The 25,752-nt window shown below is 43.6% G+C and overlaps 1 protein-coding gene across 1 annotated transcript; it reads left to right on the forward strand.

Moving 5' to 3' along the window:
* Nucleotides 1-265: 265 nt before the first annotated feature.
* rab15 (RAB15, member RAS oncogene family) lies at nt 266-24,518 on the forward strand. Its single transcript, XM_069656726.1, has 7 exons — nt 266-578; nt 18,341-18,401; nt 19,572-19,632; nt 20,239-20,316; nt 20,894-20,983; nt 22,577-22,642; nt 22,793-24,518. Exons 1-7 carry the CDS (start codon nt 455-457, stop codon nt 22,952-22,954), a joined length of 642 nt encoding a protein of 213 aa, XP_069512827.1. The 5' UTR covers nt 266-454; the 3' UTR covers nt 22,955-24,518.
* Nucleotides 24,519-25,752: the final 1,234 nt, after the last annotated feature.

The following is a 25,752-nucleotide window of genomic DNA, read 5'->3' on the forward strand; positions in this document are numbered from 1 at the left end:
TACAATGAAGGCAAATGCCTCAAGATGCTCAGAGGTCCTCAAGGGTCCAAGTTTACTGTGTGACAATTAGATAGCGGTTATCAAATTATTTTCAAATATTACGTAACTTGCTACCAAAACATCTAGCCCATATTATCATCTGTACTCAAGAAATCGACATGTTCTGAACTACATACGGCTTTATGTTGAAAAGCAGCACCGGAATGCTCCTTTTCTCTTTGACTCCTCCTTGACAATGGTCCACCGCACCCACTGGAAGCTGGAGGCTGCCTGGAAAGCTGGAGCATCCCTGTTTTGTTCCCCACCGACCCATCCTCAGTGAACAATAAGAAGCATACCCACAGCTTCATGTTGACAGTCTGAGCAGACATGGGATACGGGCGGGGAGGGAACCGTCATCCATCGCTGAGTTAGCTGACTGGAGCCTCTTTTAATTCAACACTACATCAACACTATGGCTAAGCAGTACGATGTGCTCTTCCGACTCCTGCTTCTCGGAGATTCTGGGGTTGGGAAAACATGTTTGCTATGCAGATTCACGGACAACGAATTCCACCCGTCTCACATCTCCACCATCGGTAAGACCCTGCAGGGAATATGCCCACTATTTATTTCATCACCTGTGTTTATAATGACCAATCAAATTCGTTTGCATGATCCTTATTACAGCGTTTTCTTTTGATGTCATTTGTGCATCACCCTCTCTTTGATGCCACTGAATGTTCAATTTAAATTCCATGAATCAGACTTGATCAGACATTTTAAAAGGATATATTTTGATTTAATTAGACCTGCGTGTTTTTGTAGAATAATGAAAGTGTTGACAGTAAAATCAACGTGATTGCATTGGTTGGGGAAGCCCTGAGGGGGAAGATCCAACACTTGGCAGCCATGCAGATGAGTTTACCAACTGTCAGCATTTGGCACTGAGAGTGAATCCTAGTGCCATACAGATAATAGCAAAAGCACAATTTTATATGTAGAGTTAATGTGTGTTTGACATCTGGCACCCATGTTACTCAGCCCACTGGGATCCTGGGACTCCCAGGGTCTGTTATAGATCAAGGTTCCAGTTCATGATGAAGAATAGTTTTAGTAAGGGCGCCATATTAAGATGGTTTCACTTAAAAATCTACTTGATATGAGACTTTTGTTTTTGGTTACACAAAATGGATATACTCTTTAAAAAAAGGACGATCTTTGTAGGGGTAATGTTGTTGGACACCCAGAGTAACAGTCGGCGTCAGCGGCAAAAACAAGCACTTTTAGTGGACGTACTTTGATCGGACGCAGTTGCCCCAGGGGATTATGTTGCAGCCGTTGTGTCATATCGCGGCTACGGCGGAGGACATCTACTGGGCCGTTTCCAAAAGTTGTTGTTCCTATGAGTCATTTCGACAGCCAAATTTGCAAAAATAGGGCCCAGGTTAAAAAATACTGGACTTCTCCTTTAAGAAATATTTCAGTAGCCCCTGACCCTGTACCAGTTCTGCCCCGCAGAATTATTAAGGAAGAAATATGGCAAGAGTTTATCAGCAGAGAATTTATCTGCAACTATTTTGAAAAGCGGTTATTTTAAAGTGGCTTTTCGAGGAAAAAAAACAGCCAAGTATTTGATGATTTTAGCTTTAAAACTCTAAATTGTTCAAGACATCAGAGATCTTATTTGACCATTTTCTGATGTTGTGCAGACCAAATGATTCATCAGTTATCAAAGGGGGGAAATCCAGCTTCTACTTCTTTCAATTTCATAGATCAAACTAACAGTATCTCTTCCCACCTTTGTCTAGGAATCTTCATTTGCAAAGTCCCAAAATATTGTTGCATCAGCAAAGCTTCATCAGCCTCTTTCCTCCTTGTAAATACAGACTGTGCAGTATATCTACCTCTATAGTAAGGACCTCAGAGCTTGACAGGCGTGTTACCATGCTTCACTCTGAAATCGGGTAAATAAGGACATACAGACATGCTGCAGTGATGCTGGTGTCTCTTCTCTCTTCTTCAGTAGCAACTGTACTTTCCTTTCTGCGTTTGTGTATATTTTCTCTAAGAAAACACACCCGTTCTTTGGAGGGAGCAACTCCTTCCAAACATTGTTGCCACTAATTGGTCATAATGCGGAGACGACAGAATGCAGACACACTGTAGCTTCGTGGCACGAGTGTCAAATTAAAGCAAGGACATGTTCCTCCTAGTTGTGATGGATGGCTGCTTCCTTATAAAGAGAAAACATTGTCTTAATAAGGTCAGGACGATAAATCATGGTGAGCTGGGGATTCACAGACAGATGGTGCCTGAAAAGATCAAACAGAAGAGACACAGCGAATACAGTCGCATCATTAATTGTAGATTCTTACAGAATTTTGTAGCATTTTATTGACTGCTGGTGTCTTTGCATGCACTGTGGATTCTAACAAGTTAAATACCTTGGGAAAAGTAAGTAAAAGAACTTAACTGTGTCGAGTCATGTGAAATGATTCTGTTTAGATGAACATGCGTTATTTAAATAAGCTGTACTTTTTAAAAGATGTGAGCTCTTAATGTCTCCAAGTACACTGTAAGACCTGATCACTTAGTTCAACAACATTCGAGGAAACTAACTCTTTAATTTATTGTTAAGGTAATTTAAATAAATTAAGTGAACAGTACCCGCTCCATTCAGTGTCACTTATCAATTAAGTAAGATGAACTTAGTTAAGTAGTTTATCTCAACTTAAAGCTCTCCTGTGTTGACTCATTTCAATAGAGGAAACTGATTACCTTAAACCTTTTAATTTTCTTTAACTCAAAACAAATACTGTAAAGTTCGGTGTATAAGACACATTTTTAATACTTTATTTCATCTTTTCATAGAAACATGTATAGGTTTTATTTCAATAGCTTCCATGTCATGTGACCCAGTGTCCTCAAATTAATATTTTACATTCATATTTTATGTAACATTTTCTGGGTTTTTTCTCTATTTTTTTTCAAGAGACATGCACCGTCATGAAAGCCATTACAGCTGCCACTCTTACAACAATCACTGTTACCATAGGCTGCCAGCTAATGTAGCTACCGCACCTCTTAGACTAAATAAGTTAATGTAACTAACTGTAATCAGTTACTGCAACTTACAAGTTCCACAACAATCATTTTTGAGGTATTGCTAATTCATTGGGATGAGTTATGTCAAATTTCTTTGAGGATTGAGTTCAGTTAAATGTATTCTTTTATTAAGACTGTTTTTTTTTTTTACAGTGCGAAGGCTTTTATTGTGAAATCAAAGCTTTAATGTTTTTTTGAGTGCTCAGGGAACTCCTGCAAACACCTCAAAGCCGCAGCATGAGGCTCAGAGTCGTGCTATTTTAAGTCGTGCACCTATACCTCTCTACAGGACACTTCCTGCCTGTAGATCCATGTTTATATCATACATTTGTGCTCTCTCTTGTTGGATATGTTTGTGCTTGTCACAGCTGGACGCTTTTAGAATCAGCCTCTTGTGTCGATACTGGCACATATTTGTATTGGCCTGTGTGCGTAAGCCTCGCGCTTGGAGGTCTTTCACGAGCCTCCAATAACTCAAACTCCTCTTCTCACACAAAACAAACCCAACAAAGTCCAAATAGAGAGAGAGAGAGATCAAGAGTGACCACCATCAGTGATCTCCTGCGGAGGATCAATAAATAATTTCCCAACCTTCACGGTGACAGAGGGATATAAATTCTCTGCCGTGCCCCCCTCATGTGCGGCTCTATAATTCATCAGTTCACGTTACAGTGCGCTCGCTTCGTTTTTGCTGGTAATTAACTGAAAAACTGCAGGGACCTCTGACCCACAGGGGGGTTTATTCAGCAGAGTTTCTCCAATAATATTAGTGGATAAAAAGCTGAGGAGTGTCTTTATTTAGAATTTAAAAAAGGGCTCCCAGCAAACAGGTCTATGAAAAGATGCAGATACAGTGTGTGGACACACAAAATATGGCCTTCATTCTTCTTGGAACATTTTACAAAACATTTTTGGACATTAGCTGCAGGGATTTCATCCACTAAAACATAATTTCACTTCCTCTAACAGTGTTGAGGTCTGGGCTCTTTGCAAGTTTTTCCTTTGAGGACCTTGTGTCGTTGCACGGCCGTATCTTTATGTGGAAGAGTAAAGGAAGTCCCCAAACTGCTGCCACAAAGTTAGAAGAGCTTCGTCTTAAAAATCTGCAACTGTTGCAATAAGATTTTTGTTGGGCCTTTTTTGCCTTTATCTATAGAGAGGACAGTAGATAGTGTTGGAAAGGGGAAGAGAGAATGGGGGATGACAAGCGGCAAAAGGGCCAAGGGTGGGACCCGGGGCTGCAGCGTTGAGGACTATAGTCTCTGTACATGGGCTGGTGATTTTTACTGCGGAGCTAAACCGACACCCCGTCATATTTTTTTGTTCGAGCGTTGAAGCTTGGGTCAATCCATGAAAAGCAACTCCAAAAACAAAATGCACAAGAGTAGCTGGAAATTGATGTAAAGGTTGTGACTGAAAGTATGAGGGAAGGACCCAAATACAGACACTAACAGGCAAACTTAGTGGCAGGTTTTTGCATGTAGACAGGAAGGAAAACTGGTAGCAGAAAGTAAGTAACAAAAAACTCAAGAAGCAAAAACACAAGGTATGGAGCATAACAAGGAGGAGCATTATAATGAGAACAAACTGGCAACGAACCAAGGGAAATGGTCCAGAGTGGTTAAGCTGTCGCCTCACAGCTAGAGGGTTCCCAGTTCGAACCCTGGTTTGGACGTAGGGGGCCTTTCTGTGTGGATTTTGCATGCTCTTCCTGTGCATGCGCGGGCTCCCTCCAGGTACGTTGGTTTCCTCCCACAGTCCAAAGACATGCTCGTTAGGTTTATTGGTGACTCTAAATTGCCCGTACGTGTTAATGTGTGAGTGAAAGGTTGCCTGTCTCTGTAGCCCTGTATACACTGCCAGTTCAAGGCGGGATTATTACGCCTCTGTTATGTTTCGTCTTCTATGTAAAATGCAGAAAGGCTGAATGGTGGGGCGAAGTCGTTCGGCCTCTTATCCGGAGGAAGTAACAGAGGCGCAACAGAGGCGAAACGGCGTCTATGTAAACAGCGTAGCGGGCAGGACAGAACAGCTTGGCTGTTTGTTTACACCTTGCGCATGTTTTGTTGCTCTGTTCAATGTAAAATGGCAGAGGCAGCATGGCCGCGGAGCTTCGTTACAGCGCTGAGGCGGAACCGCAGTGTAAAAAGGGCTTCGAAAAGGCAACTCCACTTGGTTGAAATTCTTGAAGACGTTTCTCCTCTCATCCCAAAGGCTTCTTCAGATCTTAACCAACTGGTGGACGGAGCTAGAAATATAAGCCTCTGTAGGTAAAAAGGTCTTATGTGTCAGCCATGTGACTGACTGGCAACCAGTCCAGGGTGTACCCAGGGTGTACCCCGCCTCTCGCCAAATGACAGCCGGGATAGGCTCCAGCCCCCCTGCGACCCTGAACAGGATAAGCCGTATAGATAATGGATGGATGGATGTAGTAAGGCTGATGAGTGCAGTGGAGACAGGTGAGCAGGTGGGGCGGAGAGTCTCGGGTAATTGCATGGCTGAATATAACCGGGATTAGGTGTGTGGCCTGGAAAAGGACGGAGTGCATCTGGTGGAGAGGTAGAGAATGGCAGGAGGGACTAAAGGAAAGAACATGGCCTGGGAGAAGGAAGCAAGGCCTAGAGACAGGCTTTGTAACGGGTGTTTCAAGAGTTTTCTGTGCTATAATTGATCATCATCAGAGTTGTAGTCTCTTTGGGGTCATGCCTTTCTACTTGCCTTCCAATGCTTGTTTGACAATCAGTGACAGGACAATATGCTAACCTTTATTTGAAATAGAAATGAGTCTTTCACGGCTGATGTGTATTTTAACCTTGTGGAACATTATCTCTGCAATCTTGGAATAGTTGAAGGACAGTCTTGGTTTGTATTCAGTCTATCAAAGAGTTTCCCACATAAAAGAAAGCACAGAACAAGGCGTGCATTTAAATGTGAGAAGAGATTTCTGTCTTTGATTTGATCCACCGAGGATTTCTGACAAAAAAGTCTATACTCAGAAATATAGGACACGATAAATATTGCAGCTGGCTGTAGACTCAGGAAAGGATGTGACTTTTATCCCTCTCTCTCTATAAAATAAACGCTCTATCTTCCACGCTTCCAAATCAAATGAAATCAAACTAGTCCAAAACCAGTGGAGCAGCTCGTTCCTGAAGCTCTAACACACGCTCACTCATGCAGGTAAAGCTCTTTTTATTCCATCAGGTCACTTTGTTCCTCGTAAGACTTTGATCTGCTCCCGTCAGAGCACACTTCTCTGGCAGAGAGCAGCTGCACGGATGATTTAGTAATGCTATTCAGTCACACTGCTGAGTTTAATCTTCCTCAACGTTACCTCTGTGGCCTAGTCACCGGACCCCTCCGCGCTTCTGGCTGTCAACGGCGCCTGTGAGGTACGAGCCCGGTCCCGCCCTTTATCATAGCTCAATAAGCAGCCGTCCTCCTGGTGGTGATCCCGGCGGTTTTACGGTCACGGCCTGGTCAAACACGCTGCCCGCTGCTGCTGCTCGACGGGATCATTAGTCTAAGGCCGGGCGCGGGTCACAGCAGACACAGATGTTATCGTCTTCTGAAGAGTTTATCAAAGAAATCTATTGTGGACTCTTAGTCTTGACTTCTTCCTGGTTTTCGAGGAACAAACAAGTTGGTTTCTACTATCTTTGTTTTGAAGATATATTTGTTGTCCTATTTGTTTGTAACAGTCGCTGGAATCCTGTAAATCTGCTGCACAGGGGCCTGCAGTTTGTGTCTGGCTGCTGACGTTGATTGCTCTTCCCTTGTTTCCTGTCGACTCTCTCCCGTGTCTTCCAAATACTAAAGATAAACTAAGCTGTGCCACATTTAACTGCTCTGCAGATTCCAGTGAAATGTGCTGAAAATTAAGGCCGTGAATCAGGGATCGAGTTTCTTCTTCATGAATTTTCAGGCCAAGACAATATCAATATTCAGGAGTTGAACAATCCAACGATGATCTATCCATCTATTATCTATACCATTCGTCCTGTTCAAGGTCGCGGGCATCATTGGGCGAGAGACGGAGTACACCCTGGACTGATCGCCAGTCAATCACAGGGCTGACACACAGAGACTGACAACCTTTACGCTCACACTCACACCTACAGGCAATTTCGCTAAGCCCCTCCCTTGATTGGCCACTGTCCAATCCTACGTTAGCAACCGTAACTTGGCGTGGGAGGCCTGTCAAGCTTTTAGAACAAGGAGAAATAACAATCTGCAGGTCTCACAGGAGATATCCTCAAAGTTTAGAGGGGGTGGTATATTTTTCACTTTTCCAAAGCCAAAAACTCGAAAGGAGAGATGTCGGACATGGATTAACAAGATTAGATCTAGTATGTGGCTGACCGCATCAGGTCAATATGCACTTTTGTGGGCAATGTGTAACAAGGACTGTCCTTATGAGGCCGATGACAACGTGTTTGAAAGCAGGTGTGCGCTGCGGACGTAGGTGAGGACAGCAGAGGAGCAGCCCCGCCTACTCCCCGAACAAAGTATCCAGAGCTGTATAGACAGAGAGTCACGTCAGTGGAGGTCCAATATGCTCCATGATCCACCATCGCGATGTCGCAACTCTCTCTCTCTACGGCGCTGAAAGTACCGTCACTCAGTCAGTTAAAAAATTGTGGAAGACAGTCAACTTGTCTCCGCTTGCAATCCTGTATGGCCTTCGCTACCACCACCGATGATATCGGCACAGCCTTTATTTTACCACCTTTACTTTAAGCCTTAATACAAAATGGGTGAATTACATAGAAAATTACCAGTGAGATGCAAACCATTCTTTGTGACCGGCTGTAATCATGTTTAATTCTGTTGTAAAGTTTAAGTCATTGTAACATGGGCCTCTATGAGGATTGACTCACTTTTGGATCCAGCCTCAAGTGGCCGTCGAGGAACTGCAGGTTTTTGGCACTTTCACTGTAATATTTCGGCCCAGGAGGTTACAGCTTGGTAGACATTGATGACAAGGTAATAATTGGAAACACACTGTTTGTCCCTCGTCCTGCTGTGCCCTAAAGACAGCTGCTAACAACTGCTTCCTGTCCTCTGCTTTTAATGATAACCACGGATGACAGAACCATCCCCCAGTGAATTAGTGTCACAGCCAGAGCATCCACCCGTCCATCCATTAGTGAGCCTGTCACCGTTACCTACCGTACACTGACACGTGTCGCCAGCTAATCCGTCTTGCATAGTCGAACACAGTCATCCCTGTAATTAGTCAAATCAATTTTAGGTGTGTACCCATTAGTTTTTACATGACGTTCACGCTGCTGATTGTTAAACGCTGTCCTGTTAAATTAACTGCTGTCTCACACATTGTGCTTGTCTCCATTGTCCCAGCCTCCTCTGAAGAGAAAAGGGAAGACTGTAGGAAGGCTTCTTACAAGCTGTTCCTCGTGATTTAGGATTGAGCTTTTTTTTACGGCTGAATCAGTCAGTGTACGACGCAAACGTTGCAATGATTCGATCTATGTTATTGCACCAGGATAATCCAGAATGTGGCAGTGTGTTCACTTGCAGTCTTGTCTAACTGATCTCCTATAATGGCACCTTATTATAGAAGGCTGTCCTTGAATGCACCATTGTGCGCCTGCAGAGCACATGCATGCGCCGTTTATCTTTCAGCACCATCAGGACTTCTTATTAAGATCGAGCAACTGTGCAGCGAGTGGGACTTGTGCTGTAGCGATGGAAACACCCGGAGCAGTTTGAATATCAAACCTTCTAATAAAGGGAGACATTTTTTATAGCTCGACAACAGCCTTGGTCTGCTGGGTCATTCATTGTTCGCAGTGAGGAGTGCACCTTCTTCTGTGTAACTTGGTTGTTTTGAAGCACTGCAGAGGGATCAGATGAGTTCTAATACAATTCTTTTATCAAGTTGAAGTTAGTCAGATACTTGGTAAAAGCAAAAGACTCTGGTTAAAGAAGGAGTGCTGATTCAACTTCTTTACTGATGTTAAAGGAAACAGTACAGACTCTGAATTGTACTCACAGTATAAAGGTAAATATCAGCCCTTTGTAGGACACATTTACCGACTGTATCTGTGCAAAGCAAACTGAACCTCGTGTCATATTTGGAAGAGTTATAAACTTACTTCAAATAAAAGAGAAGCCAAGAAGAGACCAAAATACTGAATAATTAATAATGAATAGATGAACTCTCCTCCTACTGCAAATCAGTTGGGTTGGGGATGTCTTGCTGCTCTAAATCTGCTCAGATGTTGTCAGCAGTGTTTGTTCAATGTCATCCATGTCGTTACCAACGACTGTATATAAATATTGGATGACGCATCTCCATCTACTTTCATTGTAAAAAGTGAAGCCAAAATACCGCCGAGGCGGGCTCTGCCATCTTGCGCTGGTGACGTCTTTTGGAGCCAGAGTCTGCACAGTAGAGATCGGCAGCCGCTGTAGCCACTTCCGCTAACCAAAACACACGTATAATTTACGTTCAGAGATATGTAAACTTCACTGACTGTAGTGATTGTTTTAGTTACGTTTCCTCTTGTTGTTCGTCCTCTACTCTGCTAATCCGGAACTGAGCGGCTGCAGGAGCCTTATTGGTCAACAGAGCTGTCAATCATCCTTTTTACAGCATCAAATAACTAAAAATAAATAACAGAAAAATGAACACTTGGACGTAAATCAGCATCATAAGAACTAACTAGAATGACAGAAACCATGTTTGAGAAACATGTATTTGGCGTGTATTTTGATTTTATAGTTTGACTCATGTCCCATCTGTTAACATGGAGGAGGCGGGCTTTATGACCTGTACTGTGGCCAGCCAGCAGGGGGCGATAGAGAGGGTTTGGTTTCACTTTTAGGGAGCTGACTTGTCGTCCATGTTTTTATACAGACTATGGTCGTTACAAGTTCTCCCTGTCGACCTCGAACATCACAATAACTAGTCTTTTATATCGTTTTTGTCATGTTATGTTGGGTTAATCTTTTCTATGTGTTATTCCCATAGATTTCAGGAGGCAGAAGGCAATGGTCTAAAGTACAAACATGGAATTGTTTTTGCAAATGCATGGAAGTAACAAGCCTCCTTGGAAATCTTAAAGAGCATAAAGAACCGATCTTTGAAGAGTCGAAAGGGAAAAACAGGTATTCAAGTGAACCTGAAAACTCGTCTTAAGTACAGTAATGTACCACACCTGGTCCCCCCTGTTTTAGACACTTAAAGTACAACTGGAGGATCCATTAGTCCGTATCTGCATATTATATTTCACTCATTACTGTTTGTCTGGACGGCCTCTGTCTGCAGCTTAATGCAGTGCCAATACAGCTGGACAATGAGGCAGAAAGATGGCCTCAATTTCATTATCTCCTCTCTTCTCTCGTCGAGCCTCAGGCGAAGCCGGCTGATTGTTATGCTGACCTTTCACTTAGTCTGAACGCGCTCTAGTCGAAAGCAAACGCAGCCTCGCCACTCAAATGAGGCCTCACGCTGTTGAGTCAGTGAGCTCCAGCCTCCGCGGGGTCTTCACTTGATTCCACCAAACACAAAATCTAAAAACCAACAGTGCAGCTGTAGTTCTTCTGTCAGCTGTTTACAGTCTCTCGGAATACAAACGCTGCAGAAATGCAGCTATAAAAACCACAAACGGCGCTTCTTCGCGTTATGGGAATTGATTGGACTCAGAGGCTCTTTCTCGGAGCGCGATGCCGGCTGTGACACACGGGTGTCGAGTGTCAGGTGACAGGACTCAAAAAAAGGACCCAAGAGCACGACTCAAAATTCAGAAAAATCAAAAGGTTTATTTTAACAAAGGAAGTCCACGAAAATTCCAAAGAAACACAAAGTACAACATAAAATCGCTGCTAAGCAGGAAAACTAAGATCAGGTTGAGAAAAACACAAAATCACAGCAATGCTGGAAAAAAGGCTTGACCAAAGTACAAACAAAAAATCACAGCTAAGCTGGAACTAAAGACCAGAGCAAAGACCACACTAATATGAACAAAGCTTACTTGGACAAGAGGGATCAGGACGAGACTAGAGACAAGACGATCTGACACAGGACACAGGTAGACACAGACTTAAAATACATGAGGAAATGGGAAACAGGTGGACACAATCAGGGGTGGAGCAGACAATCACACTGACGAGGAAACACCAGGGCAGGAAATAAAGTTTCTGAAACGAGAGAGGACAGTTACTACAAAATAAAAGCGGACATGGCAAACATGGAAGACAGGACTAAAAACATAAAACTTAACATAACCGACGAGACATGACAGTACCCCTCCCTCTAGGGACGTCTCCTGACGGCCCAGGGTTCTGTGAGCGTTGTGCATAATAGTCTCTAACCAAGTCCTTGTCCACAATGAAGCTAGCAGGGATCCAGGATCTCTCCTCAGGACCGTACCCCTCCCAGTCAACCAGGAACTGTTGTCCCCGACCCCGACTCCTGACATCCAACAGTCTTTTCACCGTGTAGACGGGACCCCCGTCCAACATACGAGGAGGAGGCGGTGGTTTGGCAGCCGGAACCAGGGAACTCTCCATGACGGGCTTGACCTTGGAAACATGAAACGTGGGGTGGACCCGGAGAGACCTGGGGAGGCGGAGACGGACAGACACAGGATTAACCACTTTGGAGATGGTATAGGGACCCACAAACCTGGGAGCCAGCTTTTTGGAGGTCACACGAAGGGGTAAATCCTTGGTGGATAACCAGACGTTTTGACCAGTCCTGTACTCCGGGGCCGGACCCCGCCGTCGATCGGCCATCCTCTTCATCCTGGCCGCGTTGCGAGTCAGGACCTTCCGAGCTGCTGCCCAGACCCGGTGACATTGGCGGATCAGAGCATGAGCAGACGGTACCTCCACCTCCTTCTCCCCCTCAGGAAACAGGGGGGGCTGATAACCATAGGCACACTGGAACGGAGTGAGTCCAGTTGCCGAGGTAGGGAGGGAATTGTGGGCAAACTCCACCCACATCAGACGGCGACTCCAGGAGGCCGGGTTCTGGGACACCAAACAGCGTAGGCAGGTCTCCAACACCTGGTTGAGTCTCTCCGTCTGCCCGTTGGATTGAGGATGGTACCCAGAAGAAAGGCTCACCGTGGCTCCAATGAGAGTGCAGAATTCCCTCCAGAAACGGGAAACGAACTGTGGGCCCCGATCAGATACAATATCCCTGGGAAATCCATGCACTCGAAAAACATGTTGCATCATGACCTCCGCCGTTTCTTTAGCTGAGGGTAATTTAGGTAAAGCTATGAAATGTACCATTTTGGAAAAACGGTCAACCACCGTCAATACGGCAGTGTTACCTTGGGAAACCGGGAGTCCCGTAACAAAATCCAGGGATATATCCGACCACGGTCTGCTGGGGATGGAAAGAGGATGAAGGAGTCCCCTCGGAGACAATGATGAAGTCTTGTTCCTTGCACAGGTGGGACAGGCAGCAACATATTCTCCCACCTCCTTCTCCATTGCCGGCCACCAAAACCTCTGCTTGATCACAAACATAGTACGCTTCACCCCAGGATGACAGGTAAGCAAGGAAGTGTGAGCCCAGTGAATGACCTGTGACCTCACCGTCTCCGGCACGAACAGCCGGTCCGGAGGGCAGCCACTAGGTGCTGGAACCTCACCATTAGCCTGCTTGACCACAGTTTCTATCTGCCAAGTCACCGCTCCAACCACACGGTTAAGTGGAAGGATGGGTTCAGGCTCCTTGGCATTAGATGTGTGAGGAAACATCCTAGACAGAGCATCAGGCTTGATATTTCTGGAGCCAGGTCGGTAAGACAAAGTAAAGTTGAAACGATTAAAAAATAGAGTCCATCGAGCCTGCCGAGCATTCAGTCTTTTAGCCTTTCTGATGTATTCTAAGTTCTTATGATCAGTCCAGACTATAAAAGGGTGCTCGGCTCCCTCTAACCAATGTCTCCATTCCTCTAAGGCAGCTTTAACAGCTAACAGTTCGCGGTTTCCTACATCATAGTTCCGCTCAGCTGTGGAAAACTTACGTGACAGGTAAGCACAGGGGTGGAGTTTGTTGTCGCTGACCGAACGTTGGGATAAGACAGCCCCCAACCCCTCGTTGGAGGCGTCCACCTCCACTACGAACTGCCGATGAGGATCAGGAACGATGAGGATCGGGGCAGATGTGAACATCCTCTTGAGGTTCTGAAAAGCTTCCTCCGCCTGGGAATTCCACTCAAAATGTACATGATTAGAAGTCAGGGCATGCAAGGGGGCAGCAATAGAGCTGAAGTTCCTGATAAAACGTCTATAAAAATTGGCAAAACCCAAGAACTGCTGAACCTGCTTCTTGCAGCTGGGTGTTGGCCAATTGGCCACCGCACTGACCTTAGAAGGGTCCATCTTGATGTGGTCCTCCTCAATAATGAAGCCCAGGAATGACACCTTTTTGACATGAAAGTCACACTTCTCAGCCTTTACGAACAGCTGGTTGTCCAATAGCCGTTGTAGAACTTGTTCCACGTGCTGGATGTGGGTTTTCTCATCAGGAGAGAAGATCAAAATATCATCCAGATATACAAAAACGAACACATTCAGGAAATCCCTTAACACGTTGTTTACTAGGGCCTGGAAAACAGCTGGTGCGTTAGTGAGGCCAAAAGGCATGACCAGGTACTCGTAGTGTCCAGTGGGGGTATTAAACCCCGTTTTCCATTCATCCCCCTCCCGAATTCTGACCAGATGATAAGCATTACGTAAATCCAGTTTGGTGTATATTTTAGCATCTTGTAACTGTTCAAATGCTTCTGTCATGAGTGGGAGGGGGTACCTGTTCTTAACCGTGATGTTATTCAGCGGGCTGTAGTCGATACATGGTCGGAGTGACCCATCTTTTTTCTTGACGAAGAAGAATCCGGCCCCTGCCGGAGACGAGGATGGTCGTATTAGCCCTGCTTTTAATGAAGAAGAGATATAGTCATTCATGGCCTCTCTTTCCGGCCCAGAGATGGAGTAGAGTCGCCCCTTGGGAATGGCCGCCCCCGGCAACAACTCTATGGTGCAGTCATAGGGTCTGTGTGGAGGTAAAGAAGTGGCTCGAACCTTGTTAAACACCTCTTTTAACCCATGATAGCAAGCAGGTACTTTAGAAAGATCAGGGAACTGTTCTTGCTTTTCCTTGAAGTCAGTGGTGTCACTGACCATGGCAGGACCAGTCTTAGGAATTTTTGCAAAACATCTGCCTCCACACTTCTCCCCCCACCTCAATATCTTACCAGACTTCCAGTCAATGTGAGGGTTATGGAGGGTGAGCCAAGGGTAGCCAAGGATGAGTGGATTTTGAGCTGAGTCAAACAAATGAAATGTAATCATCTCATGATGTCCTCCCGACATCGTCAAGCTGACAGGTTCAGTAACATGGGTTACATTGAATAAATGGTTTCCGTCAAGAGCTCTAGCAGTTAGTGGTTGCGTCAAAGGTGTGCACTGAAGTCCCCACTTCTTAGCTAGCCCCCAGTCCATCAGACTCTCGTCTGCCCCCGAGTCAATTAATGCACCTATAACCTCGGTTAGTCCATGCATGTCTATGGTCACTTGAGACAAAAGGCGAGAAGGGTAATCAAAAGACTGAATTTGACTCACCAGCGCCCTTCTCTTCACTGATGAGCCTGTTCTTTTACTGAACAGGCAGCGAGCAGATGTCCTAGTTCCCCGCAGTAAAAGCACCTTCCTTCCCGTAGACGTCGCTGCCGCTCCTCGGGAGTCAGCTTGGCCCGTCCCAGCTGCATGGGTTCCTCCGCGCTGCTAGAGGGCGCTGTTCTTTCCTTGGTGTCTGAAGCAGCAGAGAAAGGTAGCCTCCTGGTGTGCTGGGGAAGAGTGCGCCCCCAGTGCCGAGATGAGCGTGGTGCAGTCAATTCTCTGTCTCTGACCCGGTCCCGGATACGGTTGTCAATCCTTGTGGCCATGGCTATAACAGAATCGAGGTCAGCAGGAATGTCCAGAGGGGCCAGTTGATCCTTAATAGGACCGGAAAGTCCATGTAAAAAGGCATCTAATAAAGCTGATTCATTCCACCCACTGTCGGCAGCCAGAGTGCGGAATTCAATGGCGTAGTCAGAAACACGCCGCTGCTGCTGTTTTAACTCCACCAGGGCTCGAGCAGCTTCTCGCCCCGGAGTCGTGTGATGAAAACATTTTTTAAAAGTGTCACTGAATAACTGAATGGAATCACATACATTAGAGTCTCTGTCCCACTCAGCCGTGGCCCATGCCGCCGCTCTTCCCGTCATGTGGGAAATCATGAATGCCACTTTGGATCGCTCGGTGGGAAATGAGGCGGGTTGGTGGCTGTAATGCAGGCCGCATTGAACCAAGAATGGCCTACAATCCCCGGAGTCGCCCGAAAATCTTTCTGGGGCAGCCAGGCGGGTCGGAGCCAGGAGGTGAGGGTCCGCCTGGGCCGGTCTGGGGGTCGTGGGCACCGGTGAGGTCTGTGGGACAGCTCCCATCTGGGTCAGCACCCGGTGAAGCTGCTCAGACAGGAGGCCAACTTGCTGAGAGACTGAGGCCTGGAAATCTCCCTGTTGATTGTGCAGGTTGCTGATTCCCTGATTAATCGCCGACAGCTGCTCCTCGTGTTGATGCAGGCGGCTGCCTTGTTTCTTTAAGGCATTTCTGAATGTCTCAGAGTCGGCTGGGTCCATACTGGTCAGATCGTACTGACAGGACTCAAAAAAAGGACCCAAGAGCACGACTCAAAATTCAGAAAAATCAAAAGGTTTATTTTAACAAAGGAAGTCCACGAAAATTCCAAAGAAACACAAAGTACAACATAAAATCGCTGCTAAGCAGGAAAACTAAGATCAGGTTGAGAAAAACACAAAATCACAGCAATGCTGGAAAAAAGGCTTGACCAAAGTACAAACAAAAAATCACAGCTAAGCTGGAACTAAAGACCAGAGCAAAGACCACACTAATATGAACAAAGCTTACTTGGACAAGAGGGATCAGGACGAGACTAGAGACAAGACGATCTGACACAGGACACAGGTAGACACAGACTTAAAATACATGAGGAAATGGGAAACAGGTGGACACAATCAGGGGTGGAGCAGACAATCACACTGACGAGGAAACACCAGGGCAGGAAATAAAGTTTCTGAAACGAGAGAGGACAGTTACTACAAAATAAAAGCGGACATGGCAAACATGGAAGACAGGACTAAAAACATAAAACTTAACATAACCGACGAGACATGACATCAGGTTAATTGGGATGAACTGTTAATTGATTTCTCAGGGATTAGTGTGGTCTATGGAAGCCTGTGGGTTTGCTCTGTATCGACTTGGATGCATTAGACTGAGGAGAGGGTCATGGAGAGGAGAGGACATAAAGAAATTCAATGGAGAAAGAGTCAATGGTTAAACTGATGTATTTAAATGTTAGGAACCTGATTCCTCTCTTTAAATGTGTCTCATCAAGATTAACATGAATATTTTGTTACTAGTATAGGATGTACAGTGTAGTAGTACCAGGACTATAGCTACCATTGAGCACAAAGAGGTCTCGTCCTTGTTATGGGTGGATTATAGTACAATAGGCCCAGAGGGTAGAGAAATGTTAATGGTCATCTTCACCTCCATTACACAGCCAGAGCAGTGTGACTAGTAATTGTTTTTATTGTAGCAGCACTCAGCAGGTAATTCTACACTTTTAAAGGGGGGGTATTATGCCAATTTCAAGCTTCATGTTTCTCTCTGTGATACCTGTGGAGTAGCTTAGCATAATTTACAGTTAAATAAACTAAAGGCCCTCATACAGCCTCTGCCTGAAACGACTCAGTCAGCTCTGTGCCTTTAAGAAACCCCGCCCCTACAAGCTCACTATCTTCTGATTGGCCAGCTCTCTGAAGCCTGCTGAGGCGTCACTTTGTGACATCACAAAATGCTGCGTGTAGAAAAAGCAGTGTGAAACCTGGCGTTCACAGCAGCCTGCAGACTGAGCTGAGAAGCCTGGGGATTACTCCGACATACTTTTACCTACAGATTTAAAACTTCACCCACGTTTAGTCTGAACATCCAACATTGTAGCATTATATATATGACTTAATATGTGAAACAGCAGAATACCCCAGTATCAATTTGCATATTCACTTGGGTTTTATGGCTGTTTTATGGCAAAATGTGACTGTTTAAAGGAAACTTAAAGTGACTTACTCTACTATAAATACACACGTGATAATATATTCATTAATTTCTTATTTTACTCGTTGAATGTGTTGTATTTGTTTGTGTGTGCTTATACAATGCCCTTTATAATGGAGGTTATGCAAGGATGTTGCATGCAAATGAGTGTTCTGTCTGGGGATTTCGTCGCGTACCTGTCCAGAGTCTCAAGATGGAGATTCCAACACTATCCACTGTCCTCTCTATCAATAAAGGCATAAAAGGCCCCAAAAGTATCTGAAAAAAATAAATTAAGAAGTGTAGAGTTGATTTGGAAAAACATTTCAGTGCCCTTATTCCTCATTTCCCTAGTGTCTCGTAAAAAATATGGGCTTATTACGTTAGTTTTTCTATATATTCCTGAAAAAGAGCTCTTTTTCTGCCCTGACACAACACACGTCTCGTGAAGAAATTGCCATATTGACATTGTTTTTGTATAATAACATCAAACTATGCATCAGCACAGCATAATAACTACCAACAGCTTCTCTTCAAGTGTATCAATTTCTGTTCCTGCCTTCAAAAATGAACACAGGCCGAGTCCTGATGGAAAAAAGAAATTGGCCCTGCCTGTTATTTTCTATCTCACACTCAGCTGTCTGAAATAGATCAGAGATCAGTGGAGCGTGAGTGACCCCTCCCCGTCTCAGCCCGACGTGGTGTTCTGCAGCGTTCAGCTTCTATTTCTTTTACCCTTTTTCCCTTCTTCGTCTCCCATGTGATCAATGCAGAGAACTGAGCTAATCGAGTGCTCGGCCTGCTGGGTCATTATCCCTTCTTCTAACAAGCTGATTATACAGGGATGATGTGGCGCTCTTGTGTGTTAATGCCTGCTATGATGTCACAAAGCTGCAGAAGATACTGGAGAAACTGTCTGTAGAAGACACGCAGGGTTAATTGATTTAAGTCACCTTTTGGGTTGAAAGTTCAAAAGCTTATCTGTGAACATCCAGAACATTTAGTCTGAGCAGCCCTCACAGATTTGGAGGGATATCAAACACGTTTAAAGCTCCTGTGTGGATGTAATATTGCACTTCCTAACTGTCTCTTCTCTCTCTTACAGGAGTCGACTTCAAAATGAAAACACTACTAATAGATGGTATCAAAGTCCGGATACAGATATGGTAAGATAGTTGCCTGGACAACACATTGGAGTCAGTGCACAATATTAACAGTGGTTCTGATAGAAGGGATATTATTCATTTGCAAACATGCTATAACTATCACAGTTTACGACTGGTCTTGGTCAGGGCAGTTGCTACCACTGAAAACACTGCTTCACGTCTATATCCTGGAGTTTATACAGGAATATTTAAGTTTAAGCAATCTTGGGTAATTTTAAGTTCTTTAAAGACAAGCACACTGTTAGCATTTTGTGAATTGATTCTAACACAGCATTTTAACATTTAACTACTTTAAGACAAATAAATGATATTACTTCATGCAGTACACTCCTTGTTTCGAGTCACAGACCTTCAATTTACATTATCTTTCACAACCATATTGTAGTTGCTATGTGCCAATATTAAACAAATACAACATTTCAAACAATTGTCTGGTATTAGCCGTGCTCTAGCCCAGTCAACATGAGCACAGAAGTGATTTGGACTAAATGCTAACATCATAACATGCTCATACTGACAATGTTAGCATTTTGATGTTAGCATAAGCACTAGTCAAGGGGCTCTATAAGGCTGCACTTGAGCTGAGCTTTTATTTAAGATGAATGCTGACATGAGCATGCTAATATGCTCACACTGACAATGCTAACCTTGATGTTAGCAGGTAGGATTCATCAGGTTTACCATCTTAGTTTAGCCTGTTAGCATGCTAACATTTATTATTTAGCGATGGCTAAGGTTTGTGGGAGTGTTGTTAGTTTTTCAGGTATGTGGTCATAAACTAAAGTACTGGACACATTTAAAACTTGATCTGATGGTGGTTTAAGATGAAAAGCAAGGGGGTCATCATAGTATTTAGACTTTATTTAGAGGGACCTTTAATATCTATGGCTATATGTTTCAAAGCAATATATTCAGTAACTGTCATTAAACATCAGTCTTAGTCTTTATTTTAACCAAGGTTTGGACCAACAGATTGGCAATGCCATCCCTAAAATCCTGCTGCTAGCACGGCTTAACAATGTACTATAGCTTTAAAACATGCTGTTCTTAATTCACTGACAGTTTATGGTTAAGATATGCATGGTTTTCATTGGTAGCAACAAATCAATCAAGAGACATGTACTCCATCTTAAAAATGCACCTTTGTATGTTATATCTTGTATTTTACAGGGACACTGCGGGCCAAGAAAGATACCAGACCATCACTAAGCAGTACTACAGACGAGCACAGGTATGTGACCTCGAGTTTCCACCATTGACTCTGCTGCTGTAAGTGATTTTCCACCCTTTAATGTGAAGCACAGCAGCATATCTAATCTATTTCGATATGAACCATTTAGGTGCTTTTAACAGGATCTGTAATGGATCAAGGTTGTTACACAGTACATTTAAAAAGAAAATATAATTCTGAAAGGATTTGATCTTAAAGCACTGGTTTCTCAAATTCAACTAAACCCTTTATCCCCCTGTTGCGAGTAGTTTTCTAGAGACACAAAAATCACCCTGACATTGTTTTGAATGTATTTCAGATTTGCTTTGGGCCGCTAAAGACATTAAACTGCCTAAAATTGAATTGTCCATTGACCAGAAACTGGCAATAAAATTGCTGTGAAAGTGCCCTGCTTCTGTTCTTTAAAACAAATCTCTCATCCAGCCAGTGTCTTACAGTGCAGTACGAGAGGCTGCCAGCTTTCTAAGTGGTGGTCTGGTTTGTTTACATGAATCATATTAGCATTTCCAAAATATATTGATTTTAAAATGCTGCTCTTAAGGATGAACATTTTTCAAACATGACTCTGAAGTGCTTTAATTCGCTCTGCTTCTCGTCTCTCTTCAGGGAATCTTCCTGGTGTATGATATCACGAGTGAGCGATCCTTCCAGCACATCATGAAGTGGGCCAGTGACGTGGACGAGGTGAGTCACAGAGACAGGGGATTTAAGATAAACATTTTTTCTTGGTGTTGTAAAAAGGGCAAAACTGACTAAATTACTGCCGTGCAAAGACCTCAAGTCGACAAGGAAACTATGCCTGACATGATGTGATACAAACCAAACACTGTGGCCAGACAGATGCTGCTTTATTATGTTCCATCTTCTGTTTCAAATAACTGTCAAATGTGTAGTCATAAATATTGTAAGGAGAACATTTTTTCCCTCTTGCAGTCACATTTTTATCAGCGTAGAGTCTGCCCTGCTTCCCCCCGTCATTTCCCACATGATTTTATCCTATTAATGTATTCATTATGGGCCTAATTTCCTTTATGAGTCTGTCTGAATACACACTCTATTGGTCTTGGCACGCTTCCCACTTACTTTTAATCTAGGTCTCATTTCCTGAGCGCTGTCGTTCCTGTGTTTTCTCCTCTCTGTATTCTCTTGACATTTAAAATCCATCTCTCTCTCCCTGTGTCTTTAATTGTGTTTATATCTTCCTCCCTGTATCTGTAAATGTCTCTTGTTTTCTTTATATCCACATGACAAACCCCGGCAGTACGCTCCTGAGAAGGTGCAGAAGATCCTCGTGGGGAACAAGTCAGATGAGGTGGACAAGAGGCAGGTGGCCACCGAGCAAGGCATCAAGGTGGGTCAATTTTGCTATTCAACAGTGGATTGGAGCTGAAGGATTTTCTGCTGCCTTGGTTTAAAAAATAATTTTCTAAAACTTCTTGTGATGCTGGTAAAAACTTGGTTTTAGGTCCTCAAAAGCGTCGACTATTCTGGTTTCCTTCGATGTATATTAGTTCAGCAATAGCAAAGAGCTATTAGGCTAAAATTAGCCATTAGGCAAAAACAAGCTAGGCCTTCATCTAGTTAGTTCTAGTTAGTTGGACATTTTAAGGAACACTCTCTTTCCTATTTGTAAATGAAGAGATTAATACCATTTTTATCTCTGCATTAATTGTAGAGCTAGAGCCTGGAGGCGCCTAGCTTAGCTTAGTTTAGCTTAGCTAGCTTACCTCAGTTTCATTTAAGAGGAAACAGGAGGAAACAGCTGTCCGAGCTAGGTCCAACACCCAAAATGATAACTTCCATTTCCTCTACTGCACAAAATTAAGTGAAATATATCATGTTTGTGGGCTGCATGGTGGTGCAGTGGTTAGCACTGTCGCCTCACAGATAGACGTTCTAATCTTGGTTCAGACGTAGGGGGCCTTTCTGTGTGTAGTTTGCATGTGTTCCTGATGCATGCGCGGGTTCCCTCCCGGTTCTCCGGCTTCCTCCCACAGTCCAAACACATGCTCGTTCGGTTCATCGGTGACTCTAAATTGCCCGTAGGTGTGAATGTGAGCATGAAAGGTTGTCTGTCTCTATTTGTCAGCCCTGTGATTGACTGGTGATCAGTCCTACCATGCTATCATGGGGAGCTAAGGCCATTACGGTAGAAATAAATGCAATTTCACTCTGTGCCTTTGGAGGATACTATCCGCTTCTCGTATGGGCCCTGGAAAACCTCCGCCAGACAACATAAAACGCTTCATTTGGCGGAGGCCAGGGAGCTCGCTAAACTACACTTCCTCAATCCAGGACGCCCGCCTCCGATGTCATGTCTCTTTCAAAATCGTCAGGTTTGAAATGTAGACTGCTTTTTAAACTAACCACCCGTATTTTAGATTCTGTACCGCTCTGAGTCATTGCCTGCAGCAATCAATGTCCTTGACTGTAAACGGTAGTATTTCACTCCACCATCTCTCGCTGGGCCGTTCCTTTCAGAGGGAGGGGCGCAATGCATGCTGGGTGTTGTAGGAATGTAGAATGGGTGAAACCACGAGCTGTTTGTACAACTTTCTCCACAGCTACGGCGCCAATTTCAAATATTATTGCTTCTATCGATTACAGTGAACACCAGCTTTGACTGACAGCGGCTTTTTCCAGGGGCGTTTTGATCTTTTGGGCTCGGTCTAAATACTGGTATCAAAACTTTGAGTGTAGTTTCAGTCAGACATTTGTTTCCAGCCCATAAATAAGCATTATAGACGCTGACGCACCAGGCCGACCTCAGACTGACTAATGCCTCATCCCCTGTTGTCTCACATTTCCCATTAAAAGCTGCAATCGAATGTGTGACTGCATCTGACAGTCATCAGACCAAACTGCACCTGTGTGAGAGGAAATAAATAGTCTGAGCTCCAAAAACAACACAAAATAAAATGTGCTGCTGTTATCTCTCTTGCAGCTGGCCAAGGCTTATGGAATGGACTTCTTTGAGACAAGTGCCTTCACCAACCATAACATAACAGAGGTGAGGCAATGTGGGGAGCCACTGCTTAAAAAGGAACTCATTGGCTGTACAGAATAGTTCCACTATTAAAGCCATGTGTGCAGTTATGATTAAATAACAGGAGGAAATGACTTTAAAATGACAATGCATCTCTGTCTCTGTCTCTCTTAGAGTTTCACGCGACTGGCTGAGCAGGTGCTTGCAGCCAATAAAAAGGACCTGGATCTCCTCCGGATGTCCATTAACGATGAGATTAATCTTGCTGCTCTGGAGGAAGAGGAAGGACTCTGCGACGGCGCGGCGGGCGACCAAGGGAAAGGCTGCTGGTGTTAAAGAGATACTAAGAGTTTGAGTAATATACGTGTTATCTCCAGACACTTTTGACTCTCTGGGCAAAGTGTCTCTCCTTTGGTCGATTTTTGAAGCCAGCTTTGTCCCTCTGTCTTTCACGGGCCGATGCTAAAAGTGCTAATGAGCCACTCGAGAAAAGTTTCATGGACAGAGGTGGAGACTTTTTGCCACAAAGTGTGAAGTGTTTGGAGAAATAAGCTAACTGAAGGTCCAAATGTCACGGTTTTATCTCAGAGGGACACAGTTATCATTGTCTAAAGCACTGTTTCCTGCTCAGTCCAGTGTGTCTTTGATGTAACCAAATGTTTATCTCTATTCACAATTTGGCAATTGACATACAGTTTTAAAAAATCAGATTTTATCATCTTTTTCTTACAGACTTTGTACTGTTTCCTGATGTAGAGGCGAAGGAATGACTTGGAATTACACATCTCTGACATAACTATTTATTTATTTATTTATTATTGTTTTCCATGCACTGTCTCTGATATTGCCTTGAAAATCAACGATTACATTTGGCCTTCATCTGCCCCTGTATTGATTCCATTTAAGTGGGTATTAGCACCTCTGCACCCACAGCCCGTCTATCAGTAAATGCAGTAGATGTAGTGTAAGGGTTTGACCACAAGAGGGTGCTACACCCATTGCAAAAACAGCACATACATTAGAAAGTGCTAGTTTTAATGTGTCATTTTTCTGGTTTAATTGCACTTGCAGTTGTTACCCTTAATGCCATGAGAGGATTCTGAATATATGCAGCCATTTTATTGTTTTTATGCTACACAAGAACTTCTGCAGCTTATAATGCCATCCATGTAAGAGCCAGATACACTGATCATTTCTAAGTGTATAACCGAGGAAATATTGAGAACAAAAGGATTAATTTTCCCTGTAGCAAAACTGATATTTATTATTTTGTAGAATTTGTTGATAACAGAAAATATCATCTTACACAGATGATTTGCTTCTTGCATTGTACATACCTGGTTTTCCAAAGCATTGTAGATTTGTAGCATCATGAGGATTAATTTAATGTTTAAAAAAAAGCCCACAGCGATATGTGAGATGGTCTGAAAAAACATCCCTCTATGAAAACATCTCTTTTGTACCGATTCCATTTTTTAAGTTTCCCCTCAGACTCAAAAAAAAGGGACAAGCGAGAGATTTGCATGCGATCCACTCCTCCCTCCTTTCTTTTATTGCAACTTCAGTGAAGTTAATAATCCACTGACCGTCACACAAGCATTTGACCAGAGTTGCCTGTTTGAGATGTAAACAGAAAGACCATCCATGGACAAACTTTGGCTTCATTTGTTTTTAACTCTAAATGCTACTAAAGCAACTGTTAATCTGTGTGAAATGGCAGTATGTTACTGAATGATGCTCTGGACTCTAGATACATGACGTATCCGTGTTTTTTTTCCTTTCTTTTCTTTCTTCAACATGTATTTGTGGAAATATATTACATGCAACATGTAAAATGCAACATGTTATTCTTGGAGAAAAGATGTCAGATGTTTATGAGTAAAGACTTGCAGATATATGAGTCAGTGCCAGCGTTTCTTCTTTGATATCTCTGCGTATTATACAGTACATACTGGCACAGTATGGAATTAGAACTGAGTGTCCCTGGACACCACAGGAGCATGATCTACATCACAAAGACACAATACTGCAGAATGTGCTTCTGCACCACATTTATACATTAACGTCAAACTTCCCTCGAGCTATAAGTTTGATCATCACGGTAAAGAATAAGATGACAGCTAATGAAAGTACAGCATGTACCATACACTCATATATAGAGTCTATCATGCTTATGAAGGATGTAGGTGATATTAATAGCTACAGAATGATGTGGCTGCAAGATGTGATTTCACATTTGGAATATTTGTAGATGTCGAGTTACTGTAGGTGTACTGTAATTTAATTTGTAAAATGAAACGCTGTTGCCTCACAGCTAGAAGGTCACCGGTTCAAACCCCAGTTTGGGCAAGGTGGGCCTTTCTGTGCGGAGTTTGCATGTTCTCCTCGTGTATGCGTGGGTTCCCTCCGGGGTCTCCGGCTTCCTCCCACAGTCCAAAGACATGCTTGTAAGGTTGATTGGTGACTCTAAATTGCCCATAGGTGTGGGTGTGAGTGTGAGTGCGAAAGTTTTTCTGTATCTATGTGTCAGCCCTGTGATTGACTGGCGATCAGTCCAGGGTGTACCCCGCCCTTCGCCCAATGACAGCTGGGATAGGCTCCAACCCCCCGCGACCCTGAACAGGAAATGGTAAATGGACTGTGCTTATATAGCACTTCTCTAGTCTTCCGACCACTCAAAGCCTTTTCACACTACATGTCACATTCACACACTGAAGGCAATGACATGAGTGCCAATTTCCAATCAGGATCTATGCATTCATACCTGATGACTAGTATCAGGTTATACAAGACATACAAGAGCTTTGGCTGGGTGTTTTGGTCCATGGAAACTTAATCTAAAATTCTATACAATAAAAATATTATATAAAATATTTACTATATATATATTCTTTAAATGTTATTAAGAAGTTTAGTTTGACATGCATTGCCTAAAAACACGGGCAACAAGTTATAAGTAACAACATGAAACTATTTGTTCAGTGTGACAAATTGTACATGCAGAGATGTGAAACAACAAATCAAGTTAGGGCTGACAATCAATATCTGGACGTTAATAATAGTATTATTAATATAATGATGGATATTGATGGGCAATATGGAGGCACAGTCAGGTAATCTCGCATCACAATAAT

Source organism: Semicossyphus pulcher, unplaced genomic scaffold (assembly GCF_022749685.1).
Source record: "Semicossyphus pulcher isolate SPU_LCO1_2020_fin unplaced genomic scaffold, fSemPul1.0.p SCAF_11, whole genome shotgun sequence".
Taxonomy (NCBI): Eukaryota; Metazoa; Chordata; class Actinopteri; order Labriformes; family Labridae; genus Semicossyphus; species Semicossyphus pulcher.